This window comes from Callorhinus ursinus, unplaced genomic scaffold (genome assembly GCF_003265705.2).
Source record: "Callorhinus ursinus isolate GAN/ISIS: 27379988/994484 unplaced genomic scaffold, GSC_fseal_2.0 scaffold18, whole genome shotgun sequence".
In the NCBI taxonomy this organism is placed as follows: Eukaryota; Metazoa; Chordata; class Mammalia; order Carnivora; family Otariidae; genus Callorhinus; species Callorhinus ursinus.
The window spans coordinates 25,106,436-25,129,665 of record NW_027397080.1 but is presented as its reverse complement, the minus strand read 5'-3'; the positions used below and the strand labels follow the sequence as shown (position 1 = coordinate 25,129,665).

The 23,230-nt window shown below is 42.2% G+C and overlaps 1 protein-coding gene across 1 annotated transcript in view; it reads right to left on the bottom strand.

Moving 5' to 3' along the window:
- The window catches only part of FBXO42 (F-box protein 42), a 104,492-nt gene that overhangs the window by 31,508 nt on the left and 49,754 nt on the right, over nucleotides 1–23,230 (bottom strand). Inside the window, exons 2-4 of the mRNA XM_025856387.2 lie at nucleotides 16,830–17,097; nucleotides 13,093–13,209; nucleotides 4,046–4,180 (exon numbers count right to left, since the gene is read on the bottom strand). Coding sequence (XP_025712172.1) covers nucleotides 4,046–4,180; nucleotides 13,093–13,209; nucleotides 16,830–17,079 — 502 coding nt within the window. The 5' untranslated portion in view covers nucleotides 17,080–17,097. The remainder of the gene's footprint in view (nucleotides 1–4,045; nucleotides 4,181–13,092; nucleotides 13,210–16,829; nucleotides 17,098–23,230) is intronic.

The window sequence follows — 23,230 nt, the reverse complement described above, 5'->3', positions numbered from 1 at the left end:
CTACATCCCAGCCCCATCCGCACCACAATGAACTGGCCCGTCTACATCCCAGCCCCATGGGCACCACTCTAGCCCTTGCTCACCGTGCCACGCCCACAAGGTGTGCCTTCAGGCCCCCGGCGTATGTCCTATTCTTTGCTGTTGTAGGGTCTTTGCACAAGTGGTCTCACTCTCTCCACTCATCCTTCAAATCTCAGCAAAGAATGTTGCCTCCTGTTTAAAGCAGCTCTTCCCCTCTTATTCTAGCTCATTTCTTGTTTTCTTCATACTTTCTGTTTTTGTTTCTCCCCTAATACAATATAAGCTTCATGAGAGGAGGGGCTACAATATTAGCTGTAGAGGGAGGAGGAGGTACCTCACTGGAAATGCCCGAGAAGCACTAGCTGTAGGAGGGTGTAGCTGTGGTAAGTCTCACTCAGCCGTTGTGTGTGTGTGTGTGTGTGTGTGTGTGTTTCTTTTTAAGATTTTATTTATTTGGGAGAGACAGAGACTCTAGAGATGGTGAAAGCGGGGAGGAGAGGGAAAAGCAGGCTCCCCGCTGGCCTGGAGCCTGACATGGGGTTCGATCCCAGGACCCTGGGATCATGACCTGAGCCAAAGGCAGACGCCCAACCGACTGAGCCACCCAGGTGCCCCTGTTTGTTTGTTTGTTTAAGTAGGCTCCACACCCAACGTGGGGCTAGAACTCACAACCCTGAGATCAAGAGTCACATGTTCTACCGACTGAGCCAGCCAGGCCTCCCGAGGTCTCACTCGGCCATGAGAGCTGTCATTCTAACACTGGTCACTACCACGCTCCCTCCAGATGGAGCACTTACATCATTTCAAAAGGAACTAACAAGGTTTCAGGGGCAAGTCACATGAACTCCCATGGCTATGGACTGAATTGTGTCCTATCAAAATTCATATGTTGAAGCCCTAACACCAATGTGATGGCCTTTGGAGATGGAACCTTTGGGAGATAATCAGGTTTAATGAAGTTATAAGGTTGAGGCCTTTATAATGGGACTAGTGCTCTTATGAAAAGAGGATGAGACACCAGAACTCTATCTCTGCCAAGTGAGGACAGAGCAAGAAGGCAGCTGCCTGCAAGCCAGTAAGACAGCCCTCACCAGCACCGTGACTTTGGACTCCCAGCCTCCAGAACCATGAGAAATAAAGTTGTGTTGTTTAAGCCCCTAGTCTATGTTACTTTGTTATGGCAGCCTGAGTGGGTTAGGACACCACCCAAAATGAGAAGGCTCCAGTCTCACCTGCAGTATCAGCAAATAAACAAGGAAAAAGACACCTGATGCAGCAGCACTCTCCAGAAAGACTCTCCACTCCAAATGAAACTGCCCCCTCCTGCTTGTCTGATGCTCTTCTTCGCACCGCTACACTTTCCCGAAGACTGAACCCTGTTTAGGCTATTGCTTTGAATACTCACTGCTGATGAATGCTCACATGTGAGAAGACTTCACAGCTGGCACCAAAGGGTGGCAGGCACCCTCCGGAGGCTTCAGCCACCTTCCAACCTACCCACCTCCAAGCACTAAAATGGGTGCGTCAGGCACACCAAGGCACATCAACAACTGTGTTTTGTTCAGAAAGACTCACTGATGTTTGTTACGAAGTAATTTTGGTTGGGACTCATGACAGCTGACAGAAACATTTCCTCAGGCAATCTTCCCATGGGATTTCTGCCTGAAGGAGAATCTCATAGCATTCTTTATTAAAAACCAGTGCTTGTTTGTTTGTTTAAAAAGGAGACATTTCAAATAGCTGTTTTTCCCCCTTTAAAGCTAGGCTTTAATTGTAGATTCGAGTGAAGTGGCCAGCAGATTCTTTGAGACACTTTGTTAGAAAATTAAACCTTCAGGAGTTTCTATGTTTTATAAAAGGAAATAGTCTAACACTGCATTTTTATTTTATTTTTTTGAAAGATTTATTTATTTATTTATTTATTTATTTTAAAGATTTTATTCATTCATTTGGCAGAGAGAGAGACAGCAAGAGAGGGAACACAAGCAAGGTGGGAGATGGAGAAACAGGCTTCCCGCCGAGCAGGGAGCCCGACGCAGGGCTCGATCCCAGGACCCTGGGATCGTGACCTGAGCCAAAGGCAGACGCTTAACGACTGAGCACCCAGGTGCCCCTTTTTGAAAGATTTATATTTGAGAGAGAGAGCACGCGCATGTGGGTGCGCAAGAGCGGGGGAGAGGGAATGGGAGAGACAGAATCTCAAGCAGATTCCCCACCGAGCACGGAGCCTGATACGGGGCTCAATCCCACGACTGTGAGATCATGATCTCAGACAAAACCAAGAGCTGGATACTTAACCTACAGAGCCACCCAGGTGCCCCTGACATTGTATTTGTAAAGTCAGTTATTTATCTGATACTTCAAAACATAGTCTTAGTGGTTTAAAAGAAAAAAGTCCCATGTCTACCTTACAGGGAGAAATAAGGGAAAATAAGCACAGTAGTTAGCAATGGGTTATGAGGGTCCCACAGTCCAGAGCTTCACTTCTAGAAGAAAGAGCAGTGCTTAGCTCAAATTATCAAAGGCATAAAGCTTGGTTACAAAATAGAGGAAGAGAGTATTAGTATTTTGTGATTGGAATAATCAAAGCTGCTCTGAAATGGGACCTGGACACCAAGTACAGTGGCAACAGGATGCTTAAGCTGAAGAGATAGTCTACATTGTCTACATTTTAGAATCTGTGATCCAAACACTAATCAGTATTACACCAAGTGCAACGGGGACAAAGGGTTAGAAGAAGAAACTCTCCGAAGTACACAATTCTGAGGGCCCTAAAACAGCACCAACTTCCAAAATTTTTAAAAGATTAACACTTGGTCATCTTTCTAATGATTTTAATAAAGAATTTCCTCCATGCAAACCCCAACCCCACCTGTGAGTACCTGCTGTCGGTAGGCTCCTGCCTCCTATGTTTGCCTATTGCAGGGGAAGGAATAGGAGCTTACAGCTTTGGGGGAGCAAAACAAAGCGTCGTCTCATACAACGGTTTTAAGTCCCTGGCCTAGACAGTCATAGCAGTCATTACAGAAAAAAAGGTAAGCTAAACTAGCCTTCCCAACCCCCTGGAAAATCGCATCATCTAGTCCCACTCCATATTTGTCCCAGAGAGATGAAGTCACCTGTTCACTGATATAAGGAGAACTGGCTACTGTGCCAGGAAATGAAACTCAGGGCCCTTTCTACTATACCAAGTAGCTCCCCAACTAGTAATCAAAGTAGTAAATCAAGACCTAGATAAGTAAAGCATCTACTCAAGGAAAACCTCAGTTTCCTTAGTCCTAGTGTGAATTCTGACCTTGAAAAGCCAAATGAATGTCTGGGAAAAGCTTGCTTGCCAACAAATCTAGTAGAGTACTTTATGCTCAGTGGACTCTCTTTCTCCATCACACCAGCTCCTTCAATCTTATGGTTATGCCTTTTCAAATTGTCCTGCCTCAAGAGTGCCAAAACAAACCCCCCCCCCCCGCCCCAAGAAAGGTTAGGTCAAAAAGGAGAAAACAGTTTCTTTTTGCTAGAATTTTGGCATAGTGGGGCTGTGCAGTAATGTACCTACTCGAGAATCTTCCCACACTCCTGAGTTGTTAAGAGTAACCAGTAGAGGCATGTTCCATACACTCCCCAAATATCTGAGCTGGCGACAACAAAAGATATTCATTCAGAGATCCTAGCCCTGGGACAACAGCTTCTGTCAGTCAACTACAGTTCTCACGATGCTGTGTTTCTGCTCTTACTTCAACTTCATACCAAAAAGCGTATCACACCAGTGCAAGCACTTGAGAAAACCACACAGATGAATTCACACAGTAGTACAGCAATTCTGGCAGGGCACCAATAGTCAGGATAAAGATTTTTTTTTTCCCCCAAAGACCTTATACAAGCACATTACTTTTGGCATTTACACAGCAGATCTGACAAAGGGCCTGGGTCCCCAGTACCAGAGACCAAAACCAAAACAGCCAGATAGAATTACCATGCAAAGGGAGTTACCTGGTACGACGGCAAAGATCAGAATTTTATTTCTTACCTGAAGCCAAAGGTCGGATCCACTCCTTGCTATTCAGGTCAAGTCTCCAGAGGTCATTGAAGGCAGCATTGCAGCTGCTCTGGGTACAGCCTCCAAACACATACATAGACTGATTAGCATCGTAATAGCATGCACCTAGAAAGAAAACAATAAGTTCATAGCTGATGTTTAACTCTGAAGCCCCTCTAACACCATAATTATAGCCCATATCTTTCAAAGATCAATTATTTCACTCGTTTTGCAACTCTGTTGCCAAGTACCATCTTTCTATAACCAGCCTCTTGTCTTCAGATTGGTTAATATCACATTACTCTTTATTTTAAGATTTTATTTATTCATCTGACACAGAGAGAGAGCACAAATGGGGGTAGTGGCAGAGGGAGAAAGAGAAGCAGGCTCCCCGCTGAGCAGGGAGCCTGAGGCGGGGCTTGATCCCAGGACCCTGGAATCACGACCTAAGCCAAAGGCAGACGCTTAACCAACTGAGCCACCCAGTCGCCCCTGGAAATGTTATTTCTGAGCACACTAAGCAAAGTGACAATGTCGTCATTAAATAAGACAGTATCATTCCACCAAGAGCACACAAGAATTCAGATTAAGGGTGCTTAATGAGTAAAATTTCAGTACAGCTGCATAATTCATCTAAATCTGCATCATTATGCTCTAGGGCTAGGCGGAGTCAGTGATAACAGATGCACTCAGTCCTCCCACTTCTCACCTGCAGCCCTCCTCTGACCGTTTTTGCTTTCAAATGAAACCTGAAGCACATCTTTATATGAAGAAAATGACAGAAGACATTTTTAATCAATGCCATGAAGTAACAGCACATAAAGATCAATGTAGCTCGGGGATCTTAGAAGTAGTACGGTCCCAAAGCAACTGAGAGAAAAGCATGGAAGTCATTAAGTCCCTAGGTGCATCCAAAAGCCACCAACACAGGCTGGTTGGTGCCGAATGGAAAACCAGCTCAGTAACATTTACAAAGCACCAAAGTCTCTCAGAAGAGCCTTTTCAATCAGATGATTATACACGCCTCACTGATGGGCACCATTCCAAAGCAAAAGGGCAAGGACTGTAAGAAGGGCTAGGCTGTTCCCCCAAAACCAGGAGGACCAGAGCCAGAGTTTAGATGAGAGGCACTGCCACCTTGCTTGGCACTAAAAAGCTCATTAAGTCTCTATCCTTTGGAAAAGATGACCCCACTCCTTACAGTCTTGCATTTACCATCTTGGCTCATAGGAAGAGGACCGAGCAAAACTTTCTTTTCCATTCATTTCATGCATACTGGTGGGGGAAAAAAAGACCTCTCAATGTTCATGTGAAACTAGGCTGGAACAGTAAGTGTCCCATATGAGGCAGGGGAAAGGGAAAAGAAGCCTGAAGATTCAATCCACTAGAGCATGGTTTCAGTGATTGGTCAGCTTATTTGTGGGTCTAGTGCAGTTTAGCACACCTCTGTTTGTAAGAGCCCTTCTGAACTCTGCCACCACTTACTCACGGTCAGAAAAAGGGAAGTGCCACTGCTATCATTACCTCTGTGACATGCACTAGCTCTGTGAATGACTGTCCTTTTTTTTTCTGAACCCAGCCCGCTTCACAGCCCCTTTAAGGAATCTCTACACTAGGAAGGCCACATCAGAAAACAGCAGGAGTTATGAGGTACTACAAGCAGTGTGTTCCGTCACGTACACTTGGTCATCTCAGCCAGTGGAAGGCAGAGATCCAAATCAGCTGACCTCTGACACTGTACGATAATGGAGGTGCAGACTTTTCAAATTAACAAACACACTACACAATGGTATATGGAGATTTAAGTGATCTTGCACTTTCCACTAACTTTCTTTGCCTTTGAAAATAATTTCTAATCTATATCAGTTTTAAAATCCATACCGCAACAAGAAAGTCTATTAAGAAGTAACCCTCCCCCACCAAGAAGTAAAATCCTACAAAACTCTACTGCACTGCACTGCTCGTATTTCAGTGTTAAGAACTGCAAATAACAATAACAAAAAAAAAAAAGAACTGCAAATAACAAAGGACAGAATTTAGCTGACATTAGACAAACAAAAAGCGTAACTGCTGGAACCACATTTCAATCTCCACTAAAGAAGCTGAGCTTCAATATCTTGGGTCTTCTCATATCTGTCTTCAACTAGCCACTCCAACAAATGGGACTGAAATTTTGAACTGAACCAACTGGTGCCAGGCATGAAAGAACATTCTTTTCCTCTTGGTAACCCATACTTACGGAACAGAAATTAGCAGTGTCCTATGGCTTCTGAAGCCTTAATTTGTGTCCATTATAAGAATGTTTAATAAGACAAATCCATAACTAAGAGAGTCAAGGGCTCATTTATGTCTCACCACTCTTCAAAGATCAAATCTCGGCAGCTGTTTCCTTCATATAGCAAAAGAGCACAGTGCCTTTATTTTTCAAAGAGGTAGCAAACATTCTTCTTCTCTATTTGGATTGAAAACCCAGCCAACAGCTGGGCCCCATGAGGTCCTTGCCACATGTATTTTAATCCTACACTAAAATAAGGCAATCGGTATTTTCCTGCTTCTCTTTGAGCAAACAAAGGTTTCTAGAAGAGGAAGGCACAGCCCAAACTCTGCAAAACTAGCAGGACTGAAATGACAAGTTTCACACACACTGTATTCTCAATGCCTATCAGTTAATTAGCAACGAAGCCTGGAGAGGAAGGGAGTCAATTCAAGCAGCTATGTTTAGAACTCAGATATAATGGAATGAGAAAATAGCCATCATAATAATACACTCAAATATTTTAAGCATCCTATTAAACTTTTGTTTATTGTCTATTTTTATTTAAGACACCTACATGTTGGTATGGGTGGGGGTGGGGAGACCCAACAAGTTCAATGGGCCTTTTAGAAAAAACTAAGAATTTAAGCAAATGCCAGTGCTCAAGTGGTCATTTCCCTTTTACCAACGTTCTCCACCCAAACAGCACATTTTCTTTTCAGAACATCTAGACCACTGGGATGTGCCATACAAAAGATATAGTTCACAGTATGAATATTCGGCTAAGAAGTAACATTAGGAATGTTTATTCTAATTGCTAAATCTCTTCAAATTTTCTGAAATGGTTTGATTGCTCCATGAACAACTATTGCAAGACATCTATTTCCAGTTAATATCTAATAATCCCTACTCAAAGGCAAGTCAAATATTCACATTAACACCCAGCAGGCAAGCAGTTCTTCAGCATCCTGAACACTTGCCTACTGTAGTATAATCCTCTCTAGGGCAAGGTCTCCCAGTTGTTTCATATTTCCTATGATGCCTGGGAGTCACTCAGGCAATGTCCACTGAACTCCAACCTTTGCTCATTCAAACGTTAAATTCTCTTTTGTTTTCCACTTGTTTCCAGGGAAAGGTCCTGAGGCATTTATCCCATGCTTAAAGAGACAACGCTGTCGTGTGTCTCAGTCTACAAGCCAGGACAGATTGGATAAGGCCTATAATTACATAACTATGGAACAAGCAAGGCTGGTGATCCAGTTTGGGCCTGCTAGCTACTGCAGGAGCACTACTAGCATGGGTAGGAAATGACCGGACCCTATGTGCAGCCTAGACCTAAACACTAAAAGCATGATGCTGGGGGCTCTAACAGAGCCCTACATCAATCTGAAAAGGACATTCTCTGTTAGTCAAGGCTTCATGATTGTTCATGTACACACCCGCCAAAAAACTAGGAAAACTGGCTTCATTTTGGTCCCAGGCTTCTACACCGGAAAGAAGCTGTACTGATCCATCTTTGTGATACTTAATTTCAAAGAATTCAGTAGATTTCAACTACGAACCACGTGTTGTGAAAGGTACATGGATGTCTAAGACTTGGAACCTGCTTGTCCTGCAGTAGACAACCACTTGTGGAGGAGACATCTTCATCACCCTATCACTTTGCAGTTTAAAAAATATTTTTACAAGTGTTTCCTTGATTAAATTTCCTAGCAACCCTGTGGCATAAACAGAATTTGTTATACACTTTTTACAGATGAAAACACTGGGTTAGAAGAACCAAGGAGGGGTGCCTGGCTGGCTCAGTCGGTGGAGTGTGTGACTCTTGATCGTGAGTTGAAGCCCTATGCTGGGGTGTAGAAATTACTTAAAAAAAATAAAATAAAATGTTAAAGGGGCACCTAGGTGGCTCAGTTGGTTGAACGTCTGCCTTCGGCTCAGGTCATGATCCTGGGGTCCTGGGATGGAGTCCTGCATTGGGTTCTCTGCTCAGCAGGGAGCCTGCTTCTCCCCCTGCCTGCTGCTCCGCCTGCTTATGCTTCCTCCCTCTCTCTGTCAAATAAATGAAATCTTTTAAAAAAATTTTGTGAAATGAAAATAAAAAAAGAAGAGCCAAGGAACTTGCTTCTCAAGTTTAAAGTTTTTTCGTATTCAGCCTCTCTGAAAGACAATTATGGCGAGAGATGGTAATAAACAGTACAAGAAAGATAAGAGTGTTTTAGGGGGGTACAAGTAGAGGAAGAAAAGAGTTTCATCTCCATGGCAGAAAATCTGAGAGGAGTTTATGAAGAATGTGGCTTTTGGCTTTATCTCTGAGATGGGTGTTAGAGGATGGAACATTTTCGGAACACTTTCAGTCCATTAACAAGGGACAAACAAGTCCATGGACGAAAAAGGAATGAGAGGGAAAGGAAGAAGGCAATAGGGGCATCCAAGCAAGGCCACGAAGTATGGAAGTTTAGGGGCACCTGGGTGGCTCAGTCGTTAAGCATCTGCCTTCGGTTCAGGTCATGATCCCAGGGTCCTGGGATCGAGCCCTGCATCGGGCTCCCTGCTCAGCGGGAAGCCTGCTTCTCCCTCTCCCACTCCCCCTGCTTGTGTTCCCTGTCTCGCTGTGTCTCTATCGAATAAATAAATAAATTTTTATTTAAAAAAAGATCTTATTTATTTATTTGACCGAGGGAGAGAGAGTACCAGCAGGGGGAGTGGGAGGGAGAGGGAGAAGCAGGCTCCCGCTGAACAGAGAGCCCGACATGGGGCTCGATCCCAGGACCCTGGGATCAAGACCTGAGCTGAAGGCAGATGCTTAACTGACTGAGCCACCCAGGCACCCCTAAAATCTTTTAAAAATTAAAAAAAAAAAAGTAAGGAAGTTTAAGACATAACAAGGAGTCTCATGTGGGTGGAGCCTAGCTGTGTGAGGATGCAGCAGAGATTTAAGCTGAAAGAGTATGCTGGGGCCTTGAAAGTCAGAGGGAGGGGAAACTTCTGCATGCAGTGTGGAAAGACTGCAGTTTTTTGGCAGAGGAGTGACAAGACTGGTTTGAGGTTACAGACTTGCAGTGGTTCCAGACACAGGCTCCCGTCATTTTAGGCAAGTCCATTCTCTTTGTGTAGGAGCATCCCATTCACTGCAGGATGGCGAACAGTCCTGGCCCTTGCCTACTAAATGCATGCAGTGCTTTCCAGTCAAGCAAATGAACAATGAATGACCTTACATATCCAAATGCCCTTCGAGGTGGCACTGTCCCCAGTTTCAGAGATGGGTGCCAACAGTGTCTAGTGCAGGTTTAGATGAAGAGAGAGAAAAAGAAGACCATTTAGAAAAGATTTAGGAAAGAAACAATTAGCTCATAAACATGAGTAATGGGAAAAATAAGGAAAGACAGAGATTGCAAAAATGGACGGAATCAACAAGATTTGACTTTTGTTGCTGAAGGAAAGAGAAGAACTGAGGATAAATCCAAGAATTCAAGCCTGTGTAACTGAAAGAACGATAATGCCATTAACTAAATTATGGAAAGCAGAACATCTGGGGGCAATTACCAAATACCACCAATAGCTGGCGAGATAGGAAACGTCTGTGTATCTCTGGGGCAGTATGAGCAAAGAGCTGGAAATGCAGACCTTGAGCTCAAGGTGAGTCAGGAATAAGAAATAAAATTGGGCTCTGGGGAGAAACACACAGTAGGAAGAGAAAGGAGCTAAGGAAAGACACTGAAGGAATTCCTGGTTTTCAACCTATTCTGAAAAATGCCCATTTCTGTGTAACTGTCTTCCTTCAGTCTGCCAGTTAGCACACAGAGAGAAAGGGAACAATGAGAGATGCGCTGAGAGGAAACAAGACACAGACACCCCCCCCTTTTTAAAAGGTTTTATTTATTTATTTGACAGAGAGAGACACAGTGAGAGAGGGAACACAAGCAGGGGGAGTGGGAGAGGGAGAAGCAGGCTTCCCGTGGAGCAGGGAGCCCAATGTGGGGCTCGATCCCAGGACCCTGGGATCAGGACCTGAGCCGAAGGCAGATGCTTAATGACTGAGCCACCCAGGCGCCCAGACATAGACCCCTTTTTTAAAACTCTATGGCACCTTTTCTCGCCTTTCAGGTGAAGATACGAAAAAATTTCAAGGTAAAAACACATATCAAAACCCACCAAACTCCGAATTTCTGTGAGCTTACTCACTGTACTTTTCCTCTCCATTTCCCCTTCAAATAACTCTATTTTGTGGTGATGCTCTTTCCAAAGCTGTTAACAGAAAAACATTTTTTTCTTCTCTCATTAGAAAGCTGAACTGTTACTGTGATAATTATTCACCTCTGAATACTTGCCAGTTTGGTTTCTACTTTCCCCAGACTTCCCTCACCTAGGGTTCTAAAGCTACTTGTTTCAAAAAACAATCTGAAAACAGCCTTTGGAAACCCCGTCTCCACTTGTTATTCCAAATATCTGTAGGTCACTGAAGTTAACTCCCCCTCAACAATAAATACTGGACCTAACATGGATTCTTCTGTAATTTCATTAAATATTCTTGGCAAGAATTCATTTACAGTCTGTACTCCTGAAAACACTCAAGACCCTTTCAAAACGATGTCTGAGGTAATAATATTGGGAAGGAGGAGAGGGAGAAGAAAGGAGGAGGAGGAGGTAGTGATGGTGGTAATAGTACTACTAGTAGTACTAGTTGTACCAGTCTGGGTTTGGGGTATTTTTCAGTAGTTGCTGTTAATGGCTCTTTTCACTATGTTGATGTTTGCACTGATGGTGCAAGAGCAATGCTGGGTAAAACCGCTGCAGCCTGTGTAAGACTCAAGGCAGGGGTATTAAAATAAAACCAGTTCTGACTTCACAGACCCCTAAAAGGGTCTCACCCATGCCCTCCTCCCCAAAAGTCCAGGAATCACACTTTGAGATCCACTGTCTTAGGGGGTTTATAACAGGACAAGTAAAAATAGCTCCTCAAAAGAACTGAAAACACAGGAATAGTCTGGCCTGTTCCTTTGATCTATTTAGACCCAGTTCAAAGATAACAATAAATTATAATTATGGAGTGAACTCTCCTCTGGATATGAGTACAACATATGGTCTGGGGCAGCCAGCCTCCAAGATGGCCTCCGATGGTCCTCACTTCCTGGTATTTACACTGCTGGTCAATCTCTGTGTGACCAATAGAACCAAGCAGAAAAGTTGGTATTCACTTCAGAAAGGGGCTGGAAGAGACACCATGGCTTCTGTCTTGGTATCTGTCTCTTTCTCTCAGTTCATTCATTCTGTGGAAAAGCCAGCTACCAAGTAATTAGCAGCTCTATGCAGAGGTCCAAGTCCTAAAGAACGGAAGCCTCCTGTGAACAGTTACTTGAGTGGGATTGGCAGCAGATCCCCTGGGCCCCAGTCAAGCCTTCAGGTGACTACAGCCCTGGCTGACAGACTGATTGCAACCTCATCAGGGACCCTGGGCCAGCTAAAGCACTCCAAATTCCTGGCCCTCAGGAACTCTGTAAGATAAGAAATGTTTTAAGCTGCTAAGTTTTGGGGTTAATTTTTATGCAACATGAATAACCAATACACTCTCCTTCTCCTCAAGAGTTCAAAATATATACACTTATCATGATGAGCACGGGGTGATTTACAGAATTGTAGAATAACTATGCTGGACACCTGAAACTAATTAACGATACTGGAATTAAAATTAAAAACTTAAATAAAAAAAAGAGTTCAAAATTAGTATTAGTATCAAAGAGTATCAAAATTAGTATTCCAGACAAAAACACAGGCTCAGAACAGGAAAAACTTTTCTATGAGCTAAAGAGTTGAGAGGTTTCATGAGGGAGCTAGAACTTCAGCTGAGTCTTCAAGGAAAGGCAGGCTTCAGCTAAGTGGATGGGAATACTGAAGCAAGGAAGAAACCCGTACAGCAAAGTGACAGCCTGAAAGAGGAGAGCTCCTGGGAGAAGCTGGGAGATGAAGGAGTAAATCTGGACACAGATCAAATTAAAGAAGGCTCTGAATATAACACTAAGTTTAGCTTTTATCTTGTAAGCAAAGGACAGGTACTGAAGCTTTTTGAACAGGGAAGTAATATAATTAAAGCTGTAATTATGAGAAACTTCCTAAGAGTCCCCCTCCAATGACCTTTCTTTATGCAGAACTATTAATAATACACCTTTACTGGCCTAAGATATACCACATCTCATTCTGATGAAGGTATGAATCTCTAATAGAATAAAATGGTGTCTACAAAAATAAATTAAAATGGAGAGTTAATTCTAAAATAATTTTTAAAACTCTAAATTACATCCAAATTGCCAGAGCATTTATAATTTTACTATTTAAATTTGTATTTATAGTTAATACCCTTCATGTTCAAAATTTTTGTATGACCCCAGTCAAAATCAGTATTTTCTAAACATATACTATGTTAAAATAAAGAATTATCCTAAGACTTACTGCTAAACTCTGGCTACTCCGGAAGTAGGATCTCAGAAATACCCTCGTGCACTCCTTTCCTTTGTTTTCCTCTGACATGATGTCAGATGTTCAAGTCTAAGATAATACCTTGACCTCTTTGGAGCAGATACTAGAAAAATCCAAATATAAAATTATACCAAGGTACCTACACTGTACCTAGGCTCACAGCCTTCCCTGATTCTAATTATAAAATTAATATAAATCCTCATTTTGCATTCACGTCATTAAAAAGTCAAACAAAATACATGCTTCCAAAGTAATTTTTAGAAATACGACCACAGGCAGGGTGGCCTCTGCTCTCACGATGAATACTTACTGTGTGAGAACCGCTGAGTGATCGGGGTTCCAGGGTAAGGGTACGTCCGACTCTCCCACTGAATGTGTCCTTCCTGGACAGCCTTTATGAAACCATGATAACACTGGTGGGCTACACCTAAAGACAAAAAAAACAAAGGCCTCAGCCTGGATACTTCACTTTTCAATCAAATTATTAAAACTGCATCTACTGGGGCGCCTGGGTGGCTCAGTCGTTAAGCATCTGCCTTCGGCTCAGGTCATGGTCCCAGGGTCCTGGGATCAAGCCCCGCATCGGGCTCCCTGCTCCGCGGGAAACCTGCTTCTCCCTCTCCCACTCCCCCTGCTTGTGTTCCCTCTCTTGCTGTGTCTCTCTCTGTCAAATAAATAAATAAAATCTTAAAAAGAGAAACAAAACTGCATGTACTAACTGTCTTATCACTTTCATAAGACCTAAGTTTCTTAGTGGAACTCCAAATTTCTCTGATTTTTCAAAGAAAGAAAACAGAATTTCAAAACTAGAAGATCCAATCCAGGGTTTAGGGAGGTTAAATGTTACAAAGCTCAAGGTTACAAAATTAGCTCCCACTGTAACTGCTCTTTACATCGCATGATGAGGCAACACATTATAATAACTGGTAGGGGCGCCTGGCTCAGGCAGTAGAGCGTGCGACTCCTGATCCTGGGGTCATGCGTTTGAATCCTATAATGGGCGTAGAGTTTACTTTAAAAAAATAAATAAATAAATAAAAATAGTATAAAATTAAAACAATTGGTATTATTTACTCCAAAGCAAAGGGGCTGGGGAATAATTTAGCTTTGTGAGAAAGAGCATGGTAAAACTGTCTGGAATGTAAATTACAGGCATTCATAAATATCTATGGTTAAACCATGGCAACCAAGCATATTCCATCTTAAACAAAGAGATTATTAGCTTACAGGGAATTATGAAATGATGAATTTACAACTAAGGAAAGCTGTTTTTTAAAGGTGAGAGCTTTTACTACAATGGTGGATACGTGTCATTATACATTTGTTCAAACCCACAGAATGTGCACCCTAATGCAAACTGTGGACTTGGGGTGATGATATGTCCATGAAGTTCATCAACTATAACAAATGGACCACTCTGGTGGGGAATGTTGATAGTAGGGGAGGCTGGGATTTGGGGAGGACAGGGGGTATATGGGAAATCACTGAACTTTCTGCTCAATTTTGCTGTGAACCTAAAACCACTCTAAAAAATAGTCTATTTTTTTTTTTTAAGTGAGAGCTTCATGTTTCTGGAACAATCTATCTTTTTAACTCATGAAATGATTATCTTATTTCAAAGAGCAACATTCTGAATGAAGAGAATAACAAATTATGTTACACTTTGAAAGAATATATCATTTAAAAAAATTTTTTTTGAACATATCATTTTTTAATTCATATCACCTTAGTGGATCCTTAAACGGGATCAGAGTACTTATACATGTTTTCTAAAGACGATTACTATCTCTTGGCTGAACTCACAATTAAAGATTAAATATTAAGGGGTGCCTGGGTGGCTCAGTCATTAAGCACCTGCCTTCGGCTGAGGTCATGATGCCACGGTCCTGGGATCGAGCCCCGCATCGGGCTCCCTACTCAGCGGGAAGCCTCCTTCTCCCTCTCCCATTCCCCCTGCTTGTGTTCCCTCTCTCGCTAGCTCTCTCTCTCTGTCAAATACATAAATAAAATCTTTTAAAAAAAAGAATTAAATATTAAGGGGTGCCTAGGTGGCTCAGTCAGTTAAGCGTCTGTCTTTGGCTCAGGTCATGATCCCAGGGACCTGGGATCGAGCCCCACATCGGGCTCCCTGCTCAGCAGGGAGCCTGTTTCTCCCTCTGCCTCTGCCCCCCAGCTCGTGCTCTCTCTCTCTCTCCCCCCCATATAAAGATATAAAATCTTGGGGCACCTAGGTGGCTCAGTCATTAAGCATCTGCCTTCGGCTCAGGTCATGATCCCAGGGTCCTGGGATCAAGCCCGACATTGGGCTCCCTGCTCAGCAGGAAGCCTGCTTCTCCCTCTCCCACCACCCCTGCTTGTGTTCCCTCTCTCGCTGTGTTTCTGTCAAATAAATAAAATCTTTAAAAAAAATCTTAAAAAAAAAGAAATATTAAAAAGACACAGCCACTCAATGTGTGACAGCACTGCCAATTATACATTGATGAAGAAAGTAACACAGATTTATAAACACTGAAATGAGGTAAGGCAGCAAGGAATAAAAGACAGATACTTAATGACAGAAAAGGACAGGGGGGAAAATGTTTTGGCAGTGACTTCCTTCCCCCAGAAGATTTAAGACTGTGAGTACTAGGTTAGGGGTAAGAATGCCAAATAAAACTAAGAACAAATTCATATACTTGATTTGATCACAGTCCCTCATCTGTGATTCTTCCACTTCTATTTTAGAGATGAAATCATCTACTTCCACAGGGTAGGCAGCCAGTCTCTCCTGGAGAGTCCATTAAGTCTACAAATAGAAGCAGGCTGTGCACACCAGTATTACCAGTTGTGAGCAACTGACCTCACAGTAACAGGGCCTAGCAAGCAGTTTCAACACAGCTGGTCTTCAGTCTTCAGGCTGGAGTCTGAGCAATTGACAACAACCCCATGCCTCACGAGAACCACCCTGATGAAAAGATTTTAAGACTCAGTCTGATCTAAAGGTTTTTCTGTCATAACTCTGTTCCCACCAGGAAAGAACAAATTGATACAACCCTTGCTTTGACCAAAGATTATTCAACTGGCCTGATTATCTTCATTTAAAAAATGGGCCCTTTCCACTTAAAATGTAATGAAGCCAAGGGGCACCTCGGTGGCACAGTCGGTTGAGTGGCCGACTCTTGGTTTCGGCTCAGGTCATGATCTTGGCATCGTGGGATCAAGCCTTTCACCAGGCTCTCACACTCAGGGTGGAGTCTGCTTAGGACTCTCTCTGCCCCTCCCCTCCCTTCCCCTCCACTCTGTCTCTCTCTCAAATAAATAAATAAATCTTAAAAAAAAGTAATGAAGCCAATTAACTATCCATTAATTAAAAATACAGCACACCTAGTAACTACAACAGTTGGCCAAAGTTGAAATCTTGATTAGAAATGATGGACAAACAGGAGAAACTCATTTTTAAATGTAAAAGATATGCACAGGGCCTGTACTGCTTGAAGCAGTAAATGCTTGCACAATCCCACATTTGCCACAATTAGCTACTTTAAGAAACAAAATGATACCCTCATAAAGTACATGGACTCTGAAGCCAGACTGCCTGAATGCGAACCTTTGATCCCCCATTTGCTACCTGTGTGACCTTGGGTAAATTACTTAACTATGCCTCACACTGTTTCTTCACCTGGTCCAGAGTCGGCCGTGAGGACAGGAAAGCAGTCACTACACTGCCCGACAACAGTGAGAGGTATATTAACATTCATCATACCGTTACTCCATATCCATCCCTGCTTCTCCAGTTCTAGAACAATACGATTTACCAGATCAACACTAAGAATATGCAGAAAAAGAATCTTCGTTTTAAAATTGCAAGTTGGATTAAATATCACAAAATTCAGGCTGTTCATAAAACTAACCAGGATTAAGAGAAAAGGAAAACGTACAGAGTTAACTGTCTCACACTAAATTTTAGAACATAACACATTTAAGGGAGAAAGGGGAAAATGAAACTGGGAGTTCAAAAATAAATCATTAAAACAGATTTTAAATAAGCCCTTCCGCTGTCCCCAGTACCTTTGATGAGTCGGTACCACTGTTTGCAGACAAGGGCCGCGGTTTTGTGCTCCTGGTATGGCGAGAGGAAGGATAGGATATACTCCAAAACCTCCTCTGGCAGCTCAGACATGGACCTGTTAGGTCTCGTCTCCTCAGCCTCCAGCGCCGGGCGGGGCTCCTCCTCCTGCTCCATTGTCCCTTCCAGCAGAGCTTCTTCTTGGTCCACAGCCATGAAACTGTCATCTTCACTGTCCGAGGAGCTGGCCATGACATTCCACTCAAACACCTTCGGTGGGAAATGAACAAACATCAGGATACACTGTCAGAAGCTCTGAAACAACTCAGGTACACACGTCTAAGCAGCACATGATTTCTTTTAGACCCTCAGTGAAATCTGTTCCTCAGTACTTGCCCACACTAACTGTGAGCCACCCCCATTTGACAGGTAGAGTTCAAATACCAAGCCCATCCCAAATATCTAACAAATCCCTAAAGGCTTCTGATTGTATTTTTTCTCTCCGCTGTAAACCAGAATGACAGCTGAGTTCCAGTATAACCATAAAACTGGAAGATTGTTCTGTAACAGCTACTCTAAGGCAAGTTTCTGACTGACAGACAGCAAAGGGGACAGCAACTAGATTCCCTTGGCATGATTCAAGACCTCAAACTTCAAAGGAAAAACAAACTGTGGGTCCTATAAAGAGTAGTAAGAACACTCTGAGAATGCGGATTAAGAAAAGTTTTTCTAGCTTCTATACAATTCACTTAAGAGGAAAACAAATGTTCCTAGAATAGGCTTAACTAGCTAAAATATCACATATAAGGCAATATTTATATTAGAAAGCATCAAAACAGATCCAAGGAGTAAAAAAACAATATTTATGCCCATCAATAACATAACAGATATACTATGGTACATTCACACAATGAAATTAACACAGTGGAATACAGCAAGGAACTACAGACACCCACACAGATAAATCTCTCAAACATAATACAGAGCAAAAGAATACAGAAGAGTACATACTACATGACCATGCTTATATCAAATTCACAACTAGGCAAAATTAATTCATGCTATTGCAAGTGAGTGCTGCAGGGGTGCTGGTAAAGTTGTTTCCTGACTGGGTAATGGTTACACGGATGTGTTCAGTCTGTGAAAAATCCACCAAGATGAGTACTTAATGTTTAATGCACTTCTTTCTCTAAAGCTTACCAAAATGAGCCATTATCAAGTTACCTCTCGTGAAGGTAATTAATTTTAAAAAATATCATTATGGATGATTTTTTTTTAAAAGATTTTATTTATGACAGAGAGAGACACAGCGAGAAAGGGAACACAAGCAGGGGGAATGGGAGAGGGAAAAGCGGGCTTCCCGTGGAGCAGGGAGCCCGATGCGGGGCTCGATCCCAGGACCCTGAGATCATCATCTGAGCCGAAGGCAGACGCTTAACGACTGAGCCACCCAGGTGCCCCATTATGGATGATTTTCAACTTCTTTTTCTATATTCCCTAAATTTTCTAGAAAGAGCACAAAATATGTTAAAATACACACATAGAAGCAGGCAACTCATTTATATCATTCTTCTGATGTTTCATGCAAAGCCTGAGATAAAGACAGTAAAATGAAGGGAATTGGGTGATTTATGTAAGAAGTGTGTCACAGGTTCGATTCTCCAGGAAGCAAATGCTAAAAAAACAAAATTAGGAATGAAAAAAGATTTAAGGTGGGGAACTCCTGTGAGAAGAAAAAAAGAGGAAGCAGGACTGAGCAGGAGGAACACAGCTCAATGTACCCCTGACAGGGCCTGTCCAACAGAGCTCAGGAACAAGGATAGCCAGTTAGGGGGCTCCACTACTGGGCTCATCTATAATTGCTCTGCTCTGGCTGGGGGCTGCTCCAAAGCTGAGGCCCACCCTGAAGGGACTAAGGGATTTCTTCAGTTATACTCCTTACAGATGGGTAGGAAGTCCTTTCTTCAAGGGACATCTGAGTTCATTTTCTTATTTTCTAATACATCTATTCTCCTTGCCCATACACACCTACCCAGATCACTCACAGGCCATTCATCTTAAAATTTCCAGCATTCCCTCTAACACTGATGCAAAGAATTAAAAATAATGGGAAGAGAAAAGTAATCTTGAAATATACTTGTGGCTTTGAGAAAGATCTGAAATGTTCCAGGGATGCCTAGCTGGCTGTCAGTAGGGCATGCAACTTTTGATCTTGGGGTTGTAAGTTCGAGCCCCACATTGGGCACAGAGATTACTTAAAATACATATATATATATATATGAGAGAGAGAGAGAGAGAGAGAGATCTGAAATGTTCCAAAAGATGAGGGGGGTGGAGAGAGCAAAGAACAGAAACTTTCCCCCCTCATTTCTACCATTCCTGTAATTTATATACAAACTATGTACATCTTAAAAACTGGAAGAATGATCACATTAAGGAAAATGAAAAATGCATTAGCTCATAAAGTCGCTTCCAAGAAACTCATATATCAAATTAGCTCTTGATATTGCAATGTGTCCTAGCAAAGTGGCTGCTAGAATCTTGATGATGGTGAACAATAGGTGGCTAACTGGAAGTAGTGGAGTAGCCTAAGTTCTCCTAGCTGGAGGAGGAGGGACAGCAGAGGAAAGGTGGCAGCAATCCCCTCCATTCCCCAAAAGTAGGTTTACTGTAATTGTATTAAATTATCCTAGATAGTTACCCCCACCTTGGGTGAGCTGTTTTTCCACATGCTTAACTCACTAAAGGAAGGCCTTTCCATTTCCAGCCCTAACTCCTACCCTAAAGAGTAGTCATATAAAATATAAAACAAAAATAAAATTTTTTTTTCTGGCAAAAAAAAAGGTACTTTTTACTACTGGGAAAAAATTACTTCCCATATTCCCTCTTATTCTTTCCCCTGTAAGTTATCATTTCTCACTTCCCACTGGCTATCTTCCCTAATTTATTGACTTTCTCATATTTTTAACCCCCACTCAGCGCACTGAAATTCACTAGGGAAAAGAATCCAAAGAAACAGATTCCTTGGGGCGCCCGGGTGGCTCAGATGGTTAAGTGTCTGCCTTTGGCTCAGGTCATGATCCCAGGGTCCTGGGATCGAGCCCCACAACAGACTCCTGGCTCAGCGGGGAGTCTGCTTCTCCCTCTCCCTCTGCCTCTCTCCCTGCTCATGCTCTCTCTCTCTCTCTCTCTCTGTATCTCTGTGTCTCAAGTGAATAAATAAAATCTTAAAAAAAAGAAAAAGAAACAGATTCCTTGAGTTTGGCTGCATCTTCCACATTTGAATTACACATCACATCTCAAATACAGTTGTTCCTTTACTCAAAAGCTTGACAGATTGTGAGGCTAGGGTCTTCTTCAGAACAAACTAAATCAGTAAAGGCTGCAAGAGCTTATTTATAGAATACTATTTTTTCCCCAAGCAAAATAAATGTTTGGCCCAATAAAACAACTTCTTAATCCCTTCCCAAATCTTCTCAAAGTACAATTAGCAAGCAAACATAAAGGGACTCACACTTTTGTATACCCAGTTTCAGGTAATTCTCCCAGTCAACCACTTCTCTGTCCACAAAAGCATCAAACCTGATGCTCCTGAGGCATGTTTGCAAACTTGGCCCTGAGCAAAGATGCCAATGAGAACACACAGGGATAGGCTCAGATGCGATTCCTCTGTAATTACACGCCCAGTACCAATTTGCACAGTCCTTCATTTTCACTTCCATGATTAGGTAATGAAATCATCACTCATATTCCCACAGGATACGGAGGCATTCTGAAACAGTTTTTGTTTTCTTCATGCCAAAAGAAGCCCTACAAAACAATTCGCATGTAATTGTTGTTAACTCACTGAATGTGGTTTTCATGAAAGTCTTTTTTTTTTCCAAGATCTTATTTTTTTTTAAGATTTTATTTATTTATTTGACAGAGAGAGAGACAGTGAGAGAAGGAACACAAGCAGGGGGAGTGGGAGAAGGAGAGAAGCAGGCTGCCCAAGGAGCAGGGAGCCTAATGCGGGGCTCGATCCCATCATGACCTGAGCTGAAGGCAGACACTTAACGAATGAGCCACTCAGGCGCCCCTCAAGATCTTATTTCTTAAGTAATTTCTACACCCAATGTGGGGCTCAAACTTACAACCATGAGATCAAGAGTCACAGCCTCTACAGACTGAGCCAGCCGGGCGCCTCAGTTTTCCTAGTCTTTATTATTTTTTTTAAGTAATCTCTACACCCAATGTGGGGCTCGAACCCACAACCCTGAGATCAAGAATCACATGCTCCACTGACTGAGCCAGCCAGGCATCCCATCATGAAGTCTTTAAGAGAAATCTTCCTCACCCTTCACATTTGTGTTAGACCTTCTTAGTTTCCTCAAGTTTTTGGGAGAAACCACAAACTAAAGTCATTTACTGGAATCTGAGCTCCTTGAGGGCAGAGACCATGTCTAGCCATCTTCTCTTGCTAGAACTAGACATGCAAATGAGCACAAGGTCTACTGAAATTTCTACTCACACCACCCTTGTGCTGACTTTGCATTATTTTATACTAGGAATTATATCATCAGTACATCTGAGAATAGCAGACCCTACCCTTATATGTCACTGGATGCTGCCAAGATATTTCATTGGTCAGAATGAACATATCTCTCTGGTTCCTTGAATTTTGACCTTTTAAGGTGTACACTGGCCTGAGAGTCTGCACCAGACTCTGGAGCCATACCCAATGAACTTTTGCTGGGTCAAGATGGGCGGTACTAAAGAAACCATTTATTTGGCCCAGTAGTATCACTACTATACTATACTATATATAGTATACTATGAGACTACATCCAACTAAATACAAATTACTTTTAAAAATCCAAATACCTTGGGGCGCCTGGCTGGGTCAGTTGGTAAAGCATGTGACTCTTGATCTCAGAGAGCTCAAGAAACACCCACACTGGGCATAGAGCTTATTTAAAAAACAAAAATCCATATACCTTGCCCATCTGAAGTATAAATTAAGTTTAAGATTTTGAGACAAGGAGATTTGGCTACTGTTTCTACCTGTAACACTGTGTGACCCAGGATAGGTCACACAGAACAACATGAGAAAACCTCTTTACTCTAAGTAATGAAAATTCCCTACCTACTTTATAAAGATTCTGTAAAGGTAGCAGATATCAACAAACTACTCTGAACTCCTTGGAGGAAACTGATTACCTTGTGAAGAGTTAAAATCAATTCAAAGAAATTCAGGATGGGAATGAAACTGTTATCCACATACAAGTTTTTACCAGATCCTAGTACAATATTTGATTAACTGTGCCTTTGATTTCTGTACAACTAGACATCTGACAATCCTCTTGGAGTACACGTCTTTATGAAAATCATAATACACTTCACTAAAAGGAAGCTGAAGATTTAAAATGCAATCAAGATTATTCTTCACAATTTCAAAAAGCTAAAAAAAAAAATGCAATAAGGGAACCTCTCAGTGACAGTAAGATAAAGCACTGAGACTTCACTGAAGAACATGTGGCTGGACTGAATGGAAAAGCACCCACAGTTATCCCTCAACATGAGGGCTTCTGAGGTTTCAGGAGCAAAGCAGCAACCTTGCACAGATGTCAGCGTGAACTCATGAAGTTACCCACCTCAGCAGCACTCATGTTAGCTAAAAGGTATTGAATACACTCTTGAAAATATAAAATACGGTTAAATGAAGACCACAGTATGATTCAATCTAAGATGATAACAAGCCTTCTTATTAATATACCACATTATTATCATTGTACTAAGTCAAATGAAAAAGTTATAGAAAATGGTAAAATATAAATTTTTACCTTACGTCATGCATTCAACAAATATCAATGGGACATTTACTATACGTGAAAATACTGTGCTTACATCCCATGCGAGTGAAAAAGAAGAGGACATGCCGGGGCTCCTGGGTGGCCAAGTCAGTTAAGCGTCCGACTTTTGGTTTTGGCTCAGGTCATGATCTCATGGGTCGAGGATCAGGCCCTGTGTGGGCCTCCATGCTCAGCGGGGAGTCCGCTTGAAGATTCTCTCCCTCTGCCCCTGTCCTCACTCGCACACATGTTCTCTCTCAAATAAATACATAAATCTTAAAAAAAAAAAAAAAGAAAAAAGAGAATATGCCACTATTTCCTCTCAAGGACATTAACCTGGTAAGAGCCAAAGACACATAAATAATGAATACTAACACAGGACAGACCTGTGGTACAAACAAGAAGCTTTAGCAATTCAGGGAAGGAGATGGCTTCCAACTAGTCTGATCAGGAAATTACACAAAGGCAAGCATTTCCACGTTGAAGAAAAAGTAGGAATTCAGAGAATGAAATGGGAGAAGGTGGAGGGATAAAGATCTTCAAATTACTATCTCTTGAAATGATATTCTTTG